Source organism: Protopterus annectens, chromosome 1.part2 (assembly GCF_019279795.1).
Source record: "Protopterus annectens isolate FY-2018-M chromosome 1.part2, PAN1.0, whole genome shotgun sequence".
Classification (NCBI taxonomy): domain Eukaryota; kingdom Metazoa; phylum Chordata; order Ceratodontiformes; family Protopteridae; genus Protopterus; species Protopterus annectens.
Window position 1 is genome coordinate 1,235,955,177 of NC_056727.1, and position 20,599 is coordinate 1,235,975,775.

A 20,599-nucleotide genomic window follows, 5' to 3' on the forward strand; every position below is an offset into this window, starting at 1 on the left:
TTAAATTTTTTTTTTTTTTGTTTTTGGTTTTTTTTTGTCTTGGATGCTGAAGTTGGTTTGATATGAAGCTGTGTAGGTCTGAAAACACCCTCAGAAACCGATGCCTGCTCAGCGGCTCCAGACCCATCTGAGGGATTAGTTTCCGAAGGCCCAATACCTTGAGTATCCAGAGGCCTAGCTGTCTCCACGTGGGAATCGGAGGCGGCCTGTGGCTCTGAGGTAGCGGGTGTCAGGGGCTGCGAAAGCGCCTCACTGAGAACCGGCGACTGGTTTAGATGAGGCTTCGTCGGTTTTGGACCTCGGATGCCTGTCCTTTTCTTTTTCCTTGCACTTTTTATGAACTCCGGTAGTCGGCTGTTCCGACGACATTATATAGTTAAACCTACGGCCAAAGTAATGAAATGCAAAATCGTACCGACGCTTAATAGTGCGTTGGTTAAATCTAGCACAAAACTGACAACTAGCAGCGTCGTGGTCAGGGCTTAGGCAAGGAATACAGTAAGAATGAAAATCCTTATGAGGTATCTGCTTCCCACAAGAAATACAATTGTTAACTTTTTCTAACATCAGTCTGGAGCAAGAATAAAGTTTCCCCAATGGGGTACTTAGCTTTATTGAAGACTTCGGATCTGAAATTCAATTTCGAAAATCTCAGGAGTCGGCCGACCGGCACTTGCAAACTGCTTTTGCTTCAGGCACCGCGTGGCAAGAAAGACTGAAGAAAATGGCATCGGCTGCATCTTTTATACCCCTGGCGTACTGACGTCAGGGAAGAGGCGACAGCAACCAATGCCGGACCAGGACTTTGGAATTCAGGCCGACTGCGGGTAGCCTGCCAGCAGGATAACCCAAGTGTAATGACTGCAACAGTGAAACACGATGAACATCCTTGTGGTACACCACTGGTGACTGGTCTTTTGCTAGAGGTGAAGATACCCACTTTGACAACATGTGCCCTGTCAGTGAGCAAGTTTGGCTACCAATTTGGTAATATAGGGGTTAATTCCCAATTGGGAGAGCTTTTCTAGAATATCAGAGTGGGGGACTGTGTCAGTGCTTTGGCTAGGTCAAGATAGGTGGTATGCACAGTCTTTCCCTCGTCCAGGGCCTGGTGACTTTCTCATAGTCAGCCATGTTTAACAGGCATGACCTACTTTTAACAAATCCAAACTGAGTTGGGTCCAGAGTTTGGATAAAGTCCATAATGATTCTTTCCATGGCCTTGCAGATGAGACTAATCAAGCTTATGGGGGATTACTGTTGCTGTCCTCCATTCTGCTAGAACATAGCCAGTTTGCAGGTGGTAGTTAAACAGGGATCCAAGAGGACCTGCCAGGTCATGTTTTAAGTTGCTTAAAAGGCAACCTGGGATGTTGTTTGGTCCCACTGACGCCATGTTTTTGGCCATGGAGTGTGCCAAGTTGACCTGCTCTCTTGAGAGAACAGAATGAGGAATGGTGGCAGGTATACCTTGGAGGATGACCGCTCAGGATAAGGGGGGTTATTCCACATCTGCCAGTTATCAGGTTGGGTATTACCGCTGGTTGAGTATGGGTGGTGCCAATCATAACCAGTTCAGCGCATAGCTGGGTATTCCCCTTTAGATTTTGTACATAGTTAAAGAATACCTTATGATTACCCTTAGCTAGGGAGGCTAATTTTGCTTTGTAATTAGCTTTGGGGGACTTGACAAGATCTCGGTTTGTTTCGGCTAGAGAGAGATTTTGTCCTCTGCTGAGCCAGTTCCCTCTTGTTCTTGGATATTATTTTTTTTTCTCGTGTCATACAGCCTGTTTATACTAGGGGTCCACAAGGCTGGCTTTTTTTTGGGAAGATCTGGCTTTAATCTGGTCAGGTACAGCCGATTCTATACAACTGCTTAAGTGGTTATACTGGGCATAGGTGTACACCTTGCACAGGAGTCCTTGTTATCTGTGTTTGAAGGGGGTTTTGCAACTTCTTATACCATCGGTTAAGTAGGAAATAATTTGTCTTTGAAAAATCCATAAGGGTTTTTGAGCTTGATGGGGTATCTGGTCTTATAATCACATCAAACAAGACTGATCTGTTGTCCAATCTTACCGGGGAGAACATCACATGGGGGGGGGGGGGGGTTTCAATACTCTCCCACGTTAGTGAGCAATATGTCCGGGACATCTGAGCTTCTTGCGGGTGTGCTGACTAGCTGTTCCACAGCATTTGAACTGAGAAAGTCCAAGTATCTCTGAGCTAGCATGTTTGTGGTCATGTATGTTTCCCAGTCGATGGCATCATCCATGAGTAAGGTGTTGAGCTGTATGGTAAGTGACTCGAAGTCCAGGTATGCTTATCATGTTTTATGGTGGAGGACCTATAACTAGCTATGATGTGGTAGGGGGCTTTGTTTATAGTTAATTGCACATGGAGTATCTCAAGAGAGTCGTACTGTTTTACCAGTCTCATGGTGTATTCTTAATGAAGATGGATACACCTCCTTCTTTGGTTTTTTCACACTTAGTTTGTGGTCAGAACTTATGGAAGGCATTGTAGTCCTGCATGACCGGGGTGCTTTCCATGTCTTTGAACCATGTGTCTGACTGCACAGATATCAACATCTTCCAAAGTGAGAAGTGCTTCCAGGGAGTGCAGTTTCTTGTTTAGACACCTAGCATTAAGCAGCAGTACCTTGGGTTTACTTAAGCGAGGATTTGGGAGGTTGGTTGTTTTGACACTGCCTAAAAAAAGACACAAAAGGGGTGGTTACTGCCTTTGCCAGTATATGAAAGCCTATAGTAGACACGTGCAGACCATCTCTGGCAAAGCAGCATGGCCTGTCAACTGTGTCTTCCCAAGTTGAAAGACAGTGGATTGATCCCCTTGGAATGACACCAGAAGTTAAGCCAATTATTAAAGTCAATCATTTTTTGTTTGTATTGTGGCATCATCCTTGGAAAAGGTAGAATGCTGCATAAGGTTAGGCGAATACCTGCCTGTGACACAATCTGAGAACTTAGTCATGTGTCTCTTTATATAGTTCAGTGAGGTACATCTCAATTCATTCACCCCCACATGGACTATGAGGGAGTCATACCGGTACTTGAATCTGAGTGACAGGAGTGCTTGAGTGACTTGATGGACTCTGGCACTAACAGGCAGCTAACTGTAACCCACTCCTTTTCCAACCTGGAGAGGGGAACATCCGTGTGTTTCACAGTGGAGTCACCTTGACCAATACATTAGGTTTTGTGGGGTTATGCCTTATGGGCTTATTTGTTGAGACACTGGTATGTGTGTGTGTGGTTTCCATTTGGGAGGCCTCTGATCTTTTGGTAAATTACTAGGGAGTACCCCCACATATGTGGGCTTGTGTGTCGTGCCCTTATTTAGTGTGGGAAGTATGTGTATGCTGACAACCTGTTTGGCATTCGATTTTTCCTTACATGAAAGTCTTACCTCCAGTTTCATAGTGTAACTACATCTCTCATATAAAGTATCTGCATGTTTCAGGAGTAAGTGGTTGCCAGTATACATAAGACAATTGCTACATTGCCTCAGGATGCCCATGTCTATCAGGCTTGGCCAACGAGATGATGAGAAACTGCCCATCCATGATAGCAGGCTCTTACTGTACATTTTATTAAGGAAGGGAATGGCTTAATCTGACAGAACTGTGCTGGTAGCACTGAGACTACAATAGAGTCCTACATTTTGTATAGGCTAAGGTTGTTCAATAAGGCAATGCTGCTCCCTGTGCAACTAAATTGCTCCTACAGCAGCAGAAAATCTTGAAAGACTGTCACTGTTAGCTGTTTAGGGAAAAACTAAGCTTTTAGGCTTTTGCGTCTATACACAATGCTGTTAACTGCCACTGTATGAAGCACAGCACCTCGCAAAAGCAAGGCTTAAATTTGAGAAAAGAGAAACAAGTTTTAAAGCTAACCACCAATCAGGAAAGTACACAATAAGCTTTCCCCCAACTCCGACAGGTGAGATTAGCACACTTCTGCCAAAAGGGTGCAGAAAAGCACATTCCTAATGTAGAATAGCTAGTTTGGAGCCAGAGTGTAACAAGACCACATAAACAGATTTCTTAAAACAGAAAAAAATGGAGCAGGTAAAACAGAGAGCAGCTTTATCACTCACACACAAAAAATATATAGGTTTACTTTCCTCTCCCTACAGGAGCCCCTCCACCAATTTGCATACGTACTCCTTTACCTGGGTCCATTTTATTCTGCTGAATATCCATCCTGAAATTCTCTCTATCAAATTCACATGCTCACTTTTCAAATGTCTCTCCTGTAGCTTTGCTATCTGCACTCCATTTCTTAATATAATTCAATACTATTACCTTTCTGTCTATGTCTGAGGCATTTACATTCCAAAATATGGACAGTGTAGCCATTATGCTAGTTATTACTCCCACTCATTATGTTTGACAGTTTTTGTATATATTTATTTCCAGTTTTTGTGTTACATGCACCCATTAATGTTTGGCAGGATAATCCTTTATACAATTTCTTGTCATATCCAGTTGAACCTATGTCACTTTTTACAAGATTTTTATTTTAATAAAAACCATCACAAAACCAAACCCTACCCAAATACCCCCATAACTTGTTAACTTAAAACATAGAAAACTACATACATCTTCAAATAACTGACAGCTGCACCCACAGGTATTACCTAACCTACAGTTACGGTTATCCATGCTAATGCACACATTGCAGCCTGTGTGTGCCTACTTGCACTAAGTGCACTGGCTATCTTTAAATAAAACTAAATTATACAGTGTTTAGATACCAGCAAAATGGCTACTGCTTATTTACTTCCAATAATTTCAAACTTTATTTTTTACTAAGCTACTTGCCCTTTTACCTTTTAGTTTTACATTTCTCTCAGCAAAAAAAAAAAGTCCAAAACTCTCAAGATTTATTACCTACCAGCTTGTCTCCACAGAAACATAAGATGTACAGCTGCCCTCAGTTGCAGACTTCTCAACTCACACTTTGTTAAAGGAAAATGTTTCATTACATTCAGTGTTCTCTTGTTTTTAAAAACCCTCATGTTTACACAAAATATTTGTTAGTTTATGCCAAGGGCATTAATCCAAACATTCACCTATGCAAAATTAAGAAAAAACATCTCACCTCTACATATATTATTAATCAGTGCACTTTTACACCCCAACCCAACAGCCTAAGATTATAGCATATTAACTTAGACATGATTTTATTCAACTTTTTCCTCTTTTTACAATGGAGTGCCTATATTTCTTAAAACTAAGAGAGAAAAAAAGTACTTGTGAATGTTTTACTTAGTTACATTTTCTTTTAGTGTCTTCACAAACATTAATGGCACGAAGTGGGGTATATTCTTTTCAGTCACCCCACAAGTACAACAAAGTCAACAGAAGTCCAATCTTCCTCAGCCACCATATTTCGTAGGTGTTACTGATACTTTACAAACTTCCATTTATTCATTAATTTCAGTGTTGCTGGTCTTCTTATTCATCTCCATCTACCAATTCCAGACTCAGGTTCAAGTCCAAGGTCCCTCCAATTCTTTTAGTCAACTCCTGTGCTTTTCTGCCTCTCCTGAAAGTGCTTTTCCTTGGAACACTGGAAAGAGGATTCACTTGCAAAGACTCTCTACAAGCTTTATTTTTTAAACAAGAAATTAAATTATCACTTATGACATGGGCAATCATACATTTATATAAGTGAAAACAAACCATACTGACACAACCGTAGTGCAAGCATTTTGCATCACAAATACTGGCATGATTTTAGTTGCAAACATTATACATCATTTATAATCTACCCACTGTCAAACATTACACAGCTCATTCAAATCATGCCTTCTTTCAAACCTCATTTCCTCCCCTGTATACACTTTTCCCATAGTCCCATTTTTCCTATGTAATTTGCTCCTACCTTTTTTCTAAACATCCCATTTCCAGTTGTTTTATCTCTGTTACTACATTCACTAATTCTAGTACAGTTGATTTACACTTTGATTTCCATTTTCTAGTAACTGCTTTTTGGAGGCCACCTTAAACTCAACAAGGCCTTACTATGTCCAGGCAATTCTGATTCTGTACTATAGCTCAGAAAAATCATCTCCCTAGTTACACCAGTTTGTTAACCCAGTACCTCTAATAGGAGTAGTCTGCAGGGAATCAGTCTGCCAACTCATTACACTCCAAGAAAATATGTTCCCAATTACCGCTTTCTTCCCCATCACATCTCCAACATTTGCTGGCTACCTCAGGAAAAATTATCTGGAGTTTACCTGGGGTATAAACAATATCTAAACATTTTCAAGCAAAAATCCTAAATCTTCTAGATTTAGTTGCTTATTTCTCTGCCCAATCCTTTCTACCATTCCCTGATTGACTCTTTTTTTTTATGGTTAACCTGCAATATTTTATATGTTTGACTAATTATTCCTTTTAATAGCAGCATCTGTTCTAGATTCTAATAAAAACTCTAAGAGTGTTGGTCTTTCATTTAGGACCCTCTCTATGAGCTTTATTATTAGAAGAATGAGCAGTAGAGACCCCTTCAGTTTGATGGCTCACTTTTTGTTGGATACATTTTTGTATGTTCTCCTTAGCCTATTTCTCATCAAAAAGTTACTTTGATCCCCCGTGAAAAAGTATTCTGAAGACAGCAGTTTGAATCTCAAACCTTCCCCTTGACATTCCTTCATTTGCTGGGATTCTGTCTGGTGTTTAGTGAATAACCATTTTTCGGAAACACTCTACTTTCTCCAATTTTAATATTTTGCCCTTCTGCCAGTTTTGTCATGATCCACTCTTTCTGCTGGTATGATTGCATCTTTAATACTGGTGCTCACTGCCTTCTCATGGCCAGGTTTGGAGGCTATACATGATGTGTCATTTCAGTTAACAAATCCTGCTGTGGAATACCAGTCCATTTGCTTATTTATGCCTTCATAAAATCAGCAGTCTGTTCCTTCCAGTTTTTTCCTTGGTACAGCAGAAAATCCGATGTTTTCTCTGCATGATCTATCCTATAACTCTACCATTTTTTAAACAGCTCTTCTTGAGCAGTCCCAAAGTCATCCAGCCATTTTTTTTTTCATTTCAGTCTCTGATTTTTGCAGTTTTATCAGTTCATCTGAATAGCTGTTTAAAGCTTCTCTTTTTTTCCAGCATTTTGTTACTGGAGTTGTTAACACTTCAATGTTTCATTTATTTTAATCAGCTCTGGGCACATTTTACTTTTTTCCCTCTAAATTACTGGAAGCAGTCTCTTGTACCACAGCTGGAGCTTGAACTGCTTTTTGCTGAAGAGCTGTAGGATTTTTTTTCCAGTGTTTTCTCTACCTTTTCTAGTCTATTTCCTTTCAGGTTCTTTACATTTCTTCTTTGTTCATATTTATATCTGGCAGAATTACTATCCCTTATTTATTAGTTTCTTTTTTTCACACTGGGACAGCCAAAACAAAGCTGTTGATCAGTGTGCAGCCATCTTGGAAGCTCTCAGTGCTTTTGATTTTTTTTTAATCTTGCTTACAAAACAAATCATGTGTTAAGCAAATAATTTGTATTATGTCCTGAAACAGTCTGCTTTTGAAGATACTGTAACAATTTTTTTTGATTACTGATCATTTTTGCATTACTGATGAACACATTAAAACTTAGGGTCATTTTCAAGAAAAAAAACATGGCATGGTCTAAAACTATAAAGAAGACACAAGACAATGAGAAGGCTATTTTTTACAAAATGATTAATGTAGTATGGAAATAAAATACCAAAGTATCTAAAATATAACTAACACTGGAGGAAGACAGGAGAATGTCATGATAAAGATAAGAGGGTATTACCGTGGGAGTGCTTACACTAGAGCACATCAGCAACTATGAAAAAAGCACACTTGCTAAACTGTATACACTGCAATAAAAATGTTTATCGCAAGTGCCACAAATGTAACTCTTCTGCTGGGAATTACTACTTGTGTAACATCACACAACAAATCCACTCAAATAACAATGACTGCAGTTTTAAAGCAGCACTGCAATGAAAAGTGTTTTTCAGAAAGCAGCTTTACTTACCAAGTATCCCATAAAGCCTGCTTATATGAATGGACATACCATTAAATATTCAAGAAAACATGTGCCTTTACTTGATTAACTGAAAACCACAGCAGTGACAACCCTGTGCTAACAGAATAAAATAAAGAAAACCACCGTATTCTTAGGATTCTATCCTGTGCACTGTACTTCATTATTTTTAATTCTGAGGTCACTTTGTGTAAGGAAAGATTAATTCCTGACTGCAGTAACACTGGTTGGAAAATGCTAGGTCCAACAAGTTTTTTTTTCCTTTTTAATTCCAGTGGCATCAGCAAATAGTACAGTTGTGTACACTTACCATAAATGTAGATGTTTTAGTGTATTCACTGTTGCAGTCATTATACTTGGGTTATCCTGCTGGCAGGCTACACTCAGTCGGCCTGAATTCCAAAGTCTAGGTCCGGCGTTGGTTGCTGTTGCCTCTTCCCTGATGTCAGTGCGACAGGGGTATAAAAGATGCAGCCGACGCCATTTTCCTCAGTTTTTCTTGCCCCAGATGTCAGGTGCCCCCAAAAGGGTAGGCCAAAAATATGCCAATAAAACATGCATGCACCAAAATATATAGTACCTTCATCTACAAGCAAATACACCACATAGGTTGTATAGATTAGAGACGTGCAGATAAGTTGCAGCAAAGATATGGGGGATGGTGGGTGGGTAACCTGGACTGCAACAGTGAATACACTCGAACATCTACATTTATGGTAAGTGTATACAACTGTACTATGTTCTTCGTGTTTCACTGTTGCAGTCATTACACTTGGGTTGAATCCCAAAGCTATGGTTGGGAGGCTGGAGTTAAATAGCATTAGGAGCGGCTATGAGGCCCTGCAGAACTGCAGTGGCAAAGCCTGCCCTGGATTTAGAGTAGAGTGGTAAATGATAGTGCTTTGTAAAGGTGTGCACTGAACTCCAGGTAGCAGCCTCTAAAATGTCTTTGGTTGGTACTCCCTTGAGGAGGAGCCTTTCCTTGTGATCTTGCAGCATATGCCACTAGTAGTTGCTCTGTCTTTCTGAAAGCTTTGGTTCTGTCCAAGTAGAAGCGTAGCTGTCTGTGTATGTCCAAAGAATGCAGAATTCTCTCCCCCTTATTCTGTGGGTTTGGATAAAAAGTAGGTAGATGAATAGTTTGGTTGAGGGTCACACTGGACACTACCTTTAGGCATAAATGTTGGGTTTGTCCTCAGAGAAACCCTGTCTGGATAAAAAATGATAAAAGGTTCCACAGCCATGAGTGCCTGTAGCTCTGAGACTCGTCTTGCAGAGGTTACTGCTAGGAGCAGAGCTGTTTTCCAAGACAAATACTTTATATCAGCTGTAGCGGCTGGCTCAAAAGGAGGCAGGATGAGTTTTTTTCCAAAACATAATTGAGGTCCCATGCTGGTACTGGTGATGATCTTGGAGGCCTAAAGTTTTTGGCTCCTCTGAGGTACTGCCTTAACAAGGGATGAGAAAAGAATGGTGGCTCTGTATTGTAATGAGCCGAAATGGCAGAGGCATGAATTCTAATTGATGAAAAGGATAGGCCTTTGTCCAGCATCTCAGTTAAGTATTGCAAAATCTGAGGAATATTTGGTACAGCTGTGTCAATTCCTTATGCCTGGTTCCAAGCACAGAATCTCTTCCATTTGCCAGTGTATGATTTTCTGGTACTAGGCCTTCTAGCCTCCAAAGTGACATCCATTACAGCTTTAGTGAGAGGTGTGTTTTGTATCACTACATTATCCGCCATGCTGCCAAATTTAAGGTCTTTAGTTGGCTGTGCAGGATCTGATTGTTTTGTTGGGATAGTAGATGAGGTATTTGAGGCAAGATCCAAGCTGGGCATTGAGACAAGTTCCTTAGGATTGGATACCAGTTTTGGCGGGGCCAGTCTGGGGCAATCAATATCATCTTTGGCTTCTCTTGTCTGACCTTTAGGAGTACCTTGGGGAGGAGAGGCAGTGGAGGAAAGGCATATTTAATTGATTTAAACTGTGTATGAAGGAGTGTTGAAGGAATTTTTAACTGAAGTATTCTGCTATTCAGTAACTTGAACTGAAGCTAGTGTTGGCTGAATTTTGTTATTTGCTAGTAATTACAGGTGTGGGGGTAGCCACATTCTTTGATTTCCTGTCCTTGCATATTTAAACTGGTGCATGTGAAATAATTCCTGCTTTAAAACTTCAGCTTGGCCAGCTAAGAACTTGGTTATATTCAACTGGACGTATAAGAGAATTTAAGTACCTTTTATCTGCACTTTTTTTTAAAATACAGTATTTAATTGATTTAAACTGTGTATGAAGGAGTGTTGAAGGAATTTTTAACTGAAGTTATTCTGCTCTTCAGTTATTCCTACCCACCCGCCCTGTTTTTGTTTTGGTGTTAATCTTAGTGGCATTGAAACTGCCCGCCCCTCAGCCTGCCTCTGGGCCCATCTCATTTGCTCACTCAACTGAGTGCAGTGAGATCATATTCTGATTTCAGGCACTCCTACTGTGTACAAAGAGAGCATCTGGGGGGAAAAAAAAAAAAAAAAAAAAAAATTAAGCTTATTTCCTGTCTTTCTTGTTAAGTGATACAGACTATTTGTAGGCTTCTGAGCCCCCAGGCCCTTCTGTGTTTGAGGGAAGCCTTCTAGCTTGTTTTTTTTTCTTATAACTAGCCAGTTTTCTAGTTTCAGCACTCAAATCTGTTTCTTTGATCTCAGCACTTGTTCAGAAAAAAAAAAAAAAAAAAAAAATTTCATCTGCTTTTACTGTACTTGTGTTTTTACCTACTTCTTTTTACTTTTGCATCATCTTAAAATACTCAATTGTATTTATTACTGCTTGGTGTAACTCATTCTAAGCCTTTTGGTTTAAACACTTGGGCTTCGGACCAGTTAGTTGTTTTGCACTGGGAGGGTTTGTGGTCTGCACTGTTGTGGCAGAACAGGTAGCTTACATCCTTCTAGGTTGAGAACTGCTGATTGAGGGCTCAGTGTCTGTTATTCTAAAAGTGTATTAATTCTGGTTTAAGCACTTGGGCTTTCAAGCCAGTTATTTTACATTAAGAGGGTTCGTGGTCTGCACTCTTGTGGGAGGAGAGGCTGGACTCTGCCCTTCTGAGCTGGGAATTTCTGGTTAAAGGCTTATAGTGCATGCATATCTGAACTGTTTCTTACTGAAGTTGGTGCGCCTTGTTTGCTGTGGCATAGACTGGATTCGGGCCTGCTGGATCTAGCTTTGTTTGTGTAACTTGAGCACTAATCCAGACATTCTCTAAAGTATTCAATGGTATTTATTACTGCTTGGTTGTAACTTGATTAAAGTGTAGCTATCATTCAAGTCTTTTGGATTAAGCACTTGGGCTTCAGACCAGTTGTTTTACATTAGGAAGGTTTGTGGCAAGCACTGTGGTGGCAGGACAGGTAGCTTTCATCCTTCTAAGTTGGGAACTGCTGATTGAGAGCCCAGTGTCCAAGTGTATTAGTTCTGGTTTAGGCACTTGGGCTTCAGGCCAGTTATTTTACATTAAGAAGGTTTGTGGTCTGCACTCTTGTGGGAGAAGAGGCTGGACTCTGCCCTTCTGAGCTGGGAATTTCTGGTTAAAGGTTTATAGTGCCTGAATATTTGAACTGTATCTTACTGAAATTGGTTCACCTTGTTTGCTCTAGCATAGACTAGATCCAGGCCTGCTGAATCTAGCTTTGTTTATATGCTTGTTGTTTGTTTGCTTGTTATTTCCTGGAAGCTAATTCCACCTAATACGCAACTTCTCAGCGCTTCTGTGGATCACTAGTGATATCTGCATTGCTTACTGTACTTATTTCCTTGTTTCACTTTAAAGAAAGTTACTGTTTGTCGTTTTTGCATTTAGTTACTTGTAACACATTGCACTCAAGTTACCTGGCACTTGCTCACTAAAGCAATTATATAAGTCAGCACTAAAAATTAAAAGCACTACACCCTCACTCCCCACTGGCCCTTGATTTCAATTAAGGATTTCCCAATATTATTCTAGCATGTCCAAAGGTCAGTTGCCAATCTTCTCTCCGGTCCAGCTGGTGAATCTGGGAATCTTGAGGCAATGTTATAACTGCCTCATGTACACAGACAACCCTCTCCTCCTCCCACATAACACAAATACTTGCGAGAGATGCAGCTATTTAGCCAAACTGGAGGCTGAGCTCTCTCAACTCGGGACTGGCAAGACCAGACAGGAGGAGAAGGCAACTACACACACCACAAAACCAGCCTCACATAATGATACCACTCCACTGAATCAAACACAAACACACAAAGACATACTCGGAGGCTCTGAGTAAAAATTTACCTAAACAGCAGAGGCCTCCAAAGCAGACACCCAAACAACTGCTACCTCAAGACACCCCACAAGCAACACATAAACCACAAAAGCAGTGTACAAAGCAGTCACAGCCCTTAAGGCCAAATACAACACCAAACATACTTGTCATAGGTGACTCCATAGTCAGACACACTGACGTCCCACTCACCAGGCTGAACAAGGAGAGGGTCACAGTAAGCTGCCTATCGGGCGCTAGAATCTGCCACATAACACAAGCACTCGGGTCACTCCACGGCAAGTACAAATATGACACAGTCATTGTCCATGCTGGTGTGAACGACCTGAGACGTACCTCCCTGGACTACATGAAAAGAGACATAGAGGAGCTCTCTGATTATGTAACCCAGGCAGGTATGACCCTAACCCTGAGCAGCATCCTTCCTTCACCATGAATGATGCCACAATATAGAGACAAGATGATCAGCTTTAACAATTGGCTTAATGTCTGGTGTCATTCAAAGGGGATCCAGTGTCTGCCTGGGATGACATGCTTGACAAGCCACGCTGCTTGAGGGACGGCTTGCACCTGTCACCCTGGGATTCGGATATTGGCTAAGGCTCTTGCCACCCCATAGTGCCTTTTTAGGCAAGGCTCAAATTCTAAACCTACCACCCTAGAAAACAAAAATGGGAAGAAACTGAGGGTAATGCTGCTCAATGCCAGAAGTCTAAATCTCAAAATGCACACTCGAGGCCCTTCTCAGTATGGAGAACATCGATGTCTGTGCTGTAACTGAAACCTGGTTCAAGGCTCCTGAGAGCACCCCGGCACTATTAGGTTTTACCTCATATCATGCGTTCCGGCCCCAAAACCCGGACCACACCACAAAAGTAGGGGGTGTATCCATATTCATAAAGGATACCCACACCTCCAGGTTGTTGGCAACGCACGAAGACTCGGAAACCATCCAGGTGCAACTAACCATAGGCAAAACTGCTCTACAAATTGTAGCATGCTACAGGCCACCCTTTCAAACTCAGGAACCCCACACAGCCTTCCTGAAGACACTGGAGGGTATAAATGTATCTCCAAACACCATCATATTGGGTGACTTCAACTACCGAATATAGACTGGGAACATTACTCAAGCCCTAACTTTCTAGCCCAACGGTTCCTGGAGTTCATAAATTCAAATGCCATGGAACAGCTAGTCACTGTTCCCACGAGGAGAAAATATACTAGATCTCATTGTCACAAACATGGGGACAAAATGCTCCACACCGAAGTATATCCCTCATTGGTGAGATCTGATCATAAACTAATCTCACTGGAAATCCACATCCCCCCACCCCAAACAAAAAGACCATAGTGAAGAACTTCTCTAAAGCAAACTTCACACTACTCAAGGCTGGTGTAGTATCCTTCAAGGCCCCTGAGCCAGAGGAAACCACAACCCAAGCTGCGGAAGCCCTTACAAATGCCTTCTATGAACACCTCCAGGACTGCATGGATCAGGCAATCCCAAATAAAACCAAGACTCTTTCCACAAAGGGCAACCGTCCAGTCTGGTGGACCCCAGCCATTAACAAACTTTACAATAAGAGGAGAAAGCTATTACATGATAGAACAAAATCCATAAAAGGGAAGTCACCCTGATCATTATTAGTAAAAAAATACGAGCACTCATAAAATCAACTAAGGCCAATTTTGAGAGAAAAATTGCCATGGATTCAAAGGACAATCATAAGGCCTTTTTCAGCTATGTTAGGAACCTGGGTGGAAACTCCCAGATATGCTCAGAATTAGTCCAAAATGATACAAAAATCACTGAACCCACAGACATTGCCAACATACTGGCAGACAGATTCAGTGCAAACTTCACCCCCTCTCCCCCCCAAAGGAGAGATAACTATCCCAGCGGAGTGTAGCCTCCCGGACATCTCAAAGGCAGGTGAAAGCTGCTCTCTCTAAAGCTAAAACACAGCATCAATGGGACGGATGGTGTCCCCGGCTGTGTGCTACACGAGCTAAATGAGGAATTAACCCCGCACATAAGGCAGCTGTTTAATCTCAGCCTTACCACAGGATACGTGCCCACGGAGTGGCGTGCGGCAACTGTGGTCCCACTCCACAAAGGCGCCTCACGGACCCTGGTAATTACCGCCCCATAAGCTTAACAAGTCTAGTGTGCAAAGCTATGGAGAGGATCATAATGGAGCTCATAAACAAAGATATAGGGGACTTACAGACATTGGACCCGACCCAGTTTGGCTTTGTCAAGGGAAGATCATGCCTTTTGAACTTGGTGGACTTCTTCGAAACAGTCACCAAGGCCATTGATGAGGGAAAGGCAGTCCATACAGCCTACCTTGACCTTGCAAAGGCTTTCGACACAATACCCCACTCGGGTATTGTAGAAAAACTTACCAGCTTAAATGTAAACCCATATGTCACAAGATGGGTTGCAAACTGGCTTAAGGACAGAACCCACAGGGTTAGAGTTGCTGTCGCTGTGTCAGACTCCAAGCCGGTCACAAGTGGTGTCCCACAGGGCTCGGTCCTTGGCCCCCTATTGTTTGGCATCTACTTCTCAGAAGTACAGGCCAGCATGGGAGGACTTTGGCTGACAAAGTTTGCAGACGACTGCAAACTGGGCGCCATAGTGGAAAGTGCATCGGACACAGATATCCTTCAGAAGGGACTCACGGAAACAGATAGCTGGTGCCAGAGCCATGGCCTGAAGTTAAACGCCAAAAATGTATAGTCATACCCTTCGGGAAAAACAAGGTAACCCCAAGCTACCATATAGGTGGCAATCCACTAAGCACAGAAGAGGTTATCAGGGACCTGGGGACCCAGGTTGACAGTGGCCTTTCTTTTGACACTCACATTGCTAAAGTGGTTAGAAAGACCTTCTACATTGCCCACCTGATCATGAAGGGATTCACATCCAGATCTAGTGAGGTCATTGTTCCCTGTACTCTTCACTTATCAGACCAATGATCGAGTACAATGCCCCATTCGGGATGTATCTCACCAGACATCTGCAGCAATTGGAGAGACCCCAAAAGTTCCTCACCAAAAGGATAAAGGGACTCCAAAATCTGTCATATGCTGCCAGATTGAAGAAACTCCAGCTCTATTCAGTCGCATACCGTCTGCTCAGAGGTGACATGTGCCTGACATACAAGGCCATGTCCAACCCGAATTAATGGACATGCTCCACCTCAAAAATCCAAATCCACCAAAACCACTAGAGCAAGCGACTTAAACCTTAGTACGGATATAAATAGGGCGTGCTGGAGGGATAGATTTATCACTCAGAGACTCCCTATGCTGTGGAATAAAATCCCGGTCCATGTGAGGCAGAGCACCTCGCTGACTCTGTTCAAGAGAAATCTAGACCTGTGGATGGGAGATCGTAGGTTTACCCCGGGAATCATCTCTGTGTCACTGCTGGACAGAGGCACAACAAACTAATGGGCACAGTATTTTTTCATATAAGGGGTGGCGTAAGCCACAAAAATTTGGGCTAGGCTTATAAATGCCTTAGGGCAGATAGCCTAGTATAAACCTATGAACCTATATACTGCTAAGCTTTTCCAGCTGAAAGATAGGGTGTCCACTTTCCATGCTTGTCTGTGATAAGTCCTTGTGCAGAATTTTTTTATTTGGTAGCTGTGAGGAGAGGCAAATAGATCTAAATCTGGGCATCCCCATTTCCTTGTTATTATTCTGAAGACTTGTGGATCCAATTTCCACTCATGGGGATCCATGAGGTTTCTGCTTAGTTCGTCTGCCAGAGTATTTATCTTTCCTGGCAGGAATTGTGCCTGCAGATGTACTTGGTAAGTCAACGCTGTGTCCCACAAAGTTACGGCTAGTCTGCAAAGGGAGTAAGAATTAGTGCCTCCCTGCTTGTTTATATACCACATGACCGTGGTGTTGTCTGTCTATCAGTAGTTGTCCCGGATGAAGTAGGTCCTTGAAGGCTGTCAGGGCATTCTGAACAACTAGCATTTCTTTTTGGTTGATATGAAGATGCATTTGGTTTGTGGACCATGTGCGTTGAATACATCTTCCTGCCATGTGGGCCCCCCAGGCATAATCTGATGCGTCCGTTGTTAATGTCTGCCTGGCAGGGGGTAAAGTGAATGGCTGTCCCTTGTTCTGGTGACAAGCCTTTGCCCACCAACGAAACTCCTGTTGCAGGCAGGGAATGAGGATAATTGTTTCCAGGCTGTGGCAATGTTGAGTCCAAACACTTTTTAGGTACCATTGAAGTTTCCTCATATGCAGTCTTGCATATGGAATTAGTAGAATGCAGGATGCCATAAAGCCCAAAGCCTGCAGAATTTGTCTTGCAGATAACTGGGTCTTTGTTGCCAACAGGTTGAAATAGGTAGTCAGTTGCCTTTGTCTGGCATGAGATAAGCCATCTGGGCAGTTGTATTTAAGCTTGCACCCAGGAATATTATCTCTTGAGGGGGTACTAGTTTTGATTTCTTTTCATTGACTGTGTACCTTAGGCCCGTTAGAAATCTCTTTACAAATGCCTGATGCTGTAGTAGAATGTCCTTGTTCTCTGCTTGAATGAGGCAGTCGTCCAAGTAAGGATATATTTGTATTCCTCTTTGCCTGCAGAATGCAATTACTGGTGCCAGGCACTTTCTGAAAAACCTGGGTGCAGTAGATAAGCCAAAGGGCAGTGCAGAGAATTGGTAATGCATTGAGCCTGCTTTGAATCTGAGGTATCTTCTGCATGTTTGTCTGATTGGGACATGCAGGTATGCCTCTTTTAGGTCTAAAGTCACAAGACAAGCCTTCTTGCCCAGCATGGGCAGAAGTTGCTGTAGAGTCAACATTTTGAATTTTGGTATATCCAGAAATGTATTTAGAATAGATAGGTCCAGTATTGGTCTCCAGGTCTTGTCCTTTCTTGGCACCAAGAACAGTCTTGAATAAAATCCTTGTCCCTGCTCTTGCTCTGGTACTAGTTAAATGGTTCTCATGTCCATGAGGGATGAGACTTGCTTTTGTGCCTCTGCCCATTGATGTTTTTGGCAGGTCTGGCCAACCGTTTGTCCGTGGCAGGGTATGGAAGTGAAACTTATAGCCCGGTGACACTATGTCTAGGACCCATTTGTCCTGGATTAATATGCACCAGTTTTGAGAAAAAAGTGCTAGTTTTCCCCCTAAATGTGCTGCCAGACTATAAGTGCTTGGTGCAGGCAAGGGGAAGTCATTGAGACTGTTTCCTGTATGGCTGTGATTTGTCTTCTCCATTTTTGGAGGTAGAAGCACCCCATTGTTTAGACCTGTATGAGCCTTGGGGCTGGGATCTGCCTCTTGGGCGTCTATATCTGCCCCTTTGTGGTCTGTCACTGGAAAGGACCAATTCTTTGTAGGCCAGTGTCTGCTAAATCTTGGAGGCTGAACCTGCAAGAAATCCTTAACCGTTTGCATAGATTTAGCTTTGTCCTCCATTTTCTTTAACACCTCTTCTGATTTAACACCAAACAAAGTATCATGCTGTAATGGGGCATCTAATAATTTTGCTTTGACATGATCAGGCAGACTTTGTTCCTTTGACATCGGTCTGGAGCAAGAAAAAAGTTTCCCCAATGGGGTACTTAGTTTTTAATGAAGACTTCGGATCTGAAATTCGAACATGAAAGTCTCAAGAGTTGGCTGACTGGCACTTGCGAACTGCTTAAGCTTCGGGCACTGCGCGGCAAGAAAGACTGAAGAAAATGAAGTCGGCTGCATCTTTTATACCCCTGGCACACTGACGTCATGGAAGAGGTGACCGCAACCGACGCCGGACCTAGACTTTGGAATTCAGGCCGACTGAGGGTAGCCTGCCAGCAGGATAACCAAAGTGTAATGACTGCAACAGTGAAACATGAAGAACATTAGGCACTGACAACAGGGAGCTGTACCACCTCTATCGGCACATTTTCTGAGCAGCACCCTAATTTCCGTCTTAACCATACCAATTTACAAACATTGCACATTTTAATAATCCTTTTAACAAACAAACCCCCCCCCCCCCCAATTTTGTTGTAAAAATTGTTCTAAGCATGTAATGCACGGATCTGAAAAAATACAGCACTACAAATACTGAAGACTTAACACAGGAATATAGAACAGATTACACGATACCTGTTTAGCTGCAGATTCTTCATCTTGGCCATCTCCAATAACTACATAGGTAACCTTTTTTCCAAACCGTGTTACAATTCGTTCAAAACAGCTCTCTTTACCTGCAAAGACAGTAGAGCTTAGCTCTCAGCATAAAACACTTTTACTAACTGTGACATTCTAAGGGTTATAGCTTTGCTATTTCAAGTCATAACGTTTACAATTACAAACTCTCCATCTATTCACTTGCTAACATGACACCACTTTGCTCTCAGCATAAAAAGTTTTAATTCAATTACATTATGCAGGTTACACTTCTGCTTTGCTATTTGAGATCTTAAAACTTTACAGTCTTAAAGAAACAAATCACAGTTCTAGAAAAACAGGCAAGTGGGCCAATTTCTACACAGACTGCATTCAAGTAATATAAGCTTTAAAAGCTAGGACAGCAGAAAGCAGCATTTGAAATGCTGCTTGTTTGGAAAAAGAAAGCACATGAATGCATTAGATCCCCCTAAGTGGAGGAAAAACAACTGAGTACTCACTAAATTACATTTTTTTGACAGGGAGCCTTAAAAAAAAAAAAGTTAAGATTCTTTGGTACACCTTCAGGTATTCCTTTGAATAACTGATGCACATTCAAGCAGAATGACAAAGAAAATGACTTTAAAATGACTAATCTGTACTGATTACTGCTGGAAGTTAAGCTGTTAGGTTACCCCCCCCCCCAACTCAAGGAGTAGAGTGATGCTCTTCGTGTTTCACTGTTACAGTCATCACATTTGGGTTATCTGCCTGCAGGTAGCCCTCAGTTGGCCCGAATACCAGAGTCTTGGGATTTCTGCATTGGATGCTGTCGCCTTTACATCAGTCTTTCTTGCCGCGTGAGGGCCCAAAGCAGAAGCAGTTCGCAAGTGCCGGTCGGCTGCTACCTGAAATGTTAATTTTTTGAGTTTCAAACCTGAAGTCTTCTACAGCTAAGTACCCCATTGGGGATCCTTTTTTCTTGCTCTAACTGATGTCAGAAAAATAACTCCCAGAGATTTTCATTCTTACTTGCCCGTTCGATTCTCAGTTAGAGCATCTTCTGTGTGGCGACATGCATGAATGGGCGTTCCTTCGTTGAAGGTTGTGCGTTAGGCCCAGCAAGCCAGCGCGTAAAACTCTACTGCCAATCATTAGCGGACCGGAGTTCCGCTGTGGCAACCCCTAACTGGGAAAAGCCGAAAGACAAACAAACTGTGTCACCTGTTTAGGTCCAGACCACGATGCTCCTCGCTGTCGGTTTTGTGCCTTGTTCAACGCCCAAACTATTCATCGTTTGGCTATCTTTGTCACTAAATTCTTTTGCTCTTGTTCTCCATAGTCCGAAATGGCTTTGTTAAGCCATCCGACTACCGATCTTCTGAAAAAACATAATGATAAAGACAGAGACAGACTGCATAGGTCCAAAACTGCCGATGACGCTTCCGTTAAGCTAGTTTCCAGTCCGCCGGTACATAGTGAGGTGCTTTTGCAGCCCGATACCTGCTTCTACAGATTCGCAGTCCTCTACTGAGATCCATTCGGAGTCCTGTATGCCACGAGATGCTTCTTCGACTATGGAACCTGCGGATGTCACTACCTTGGATGGGTCGGGAGCCGCTGTGCAGGACCAGCTTCTGAGGGTGTATTCAGACCTTCTGATGTTCGTATTAAACAGTCTACTTCATTTTTGACTAAAACTACCGAATTTCTCAGGCCCAGAGTTCGCACTACGCCTAGTAAACAGACGACCAAAGTGCATTCTCAACCTCCTGTGCCTCAGAAACAAATGCTTAGAATGGCTGAAGACCTTATTACTTTAATTAGGGGAAGCCAGCCTTCCCCCTCAAAAAAAGATAAAACATTGATTTTCCTTCTGATTCTACAGACCATGAGTCCGATGACTCTGACCCCTCTGATTACCAGGACATACCCTTATCCACCTATGACGATTCAGATGCAAAGGATTCCATTCCCTCTGCATCCCCTCCAGAGGATTTTTCTTTTGGTGAAACCTTGCATACCCTAAGAGAGCATTTCTGCTGGGAATGCCAGGACTACCCTCAGTCCAAAAAGAG

The 20,599-nt window shown here is 42.4% G+C and overlaps 1 protein-coding gene across 3 annotated transcripts in view; it reads right to left on the bottom strand.

Moving 5' to 3' along the window:
• EYA3 (EYA transcriptional coactivator and phosphatase 3) overlaps window positions 1–20,599 on the bottom strand; it is a 1,396,180-nt gene that overhangs the window by 72,719 nt on the left and 1,302,862 nt on the right. For all 3 annotated transcript variants that reach the window (XM_044060112.1, XM_044060111.1, XM_044060110.1), the window contains one exon: window positions 18,519–18,619. In XM_044060112.1, coding sequence (XP_043916047.1) covers window positions 18,519–18,619 — 101 coding nt within the window. The remainder of the gene's footprint in view (window positions 1–18,518; window positions 18,620–20,599) is intronic.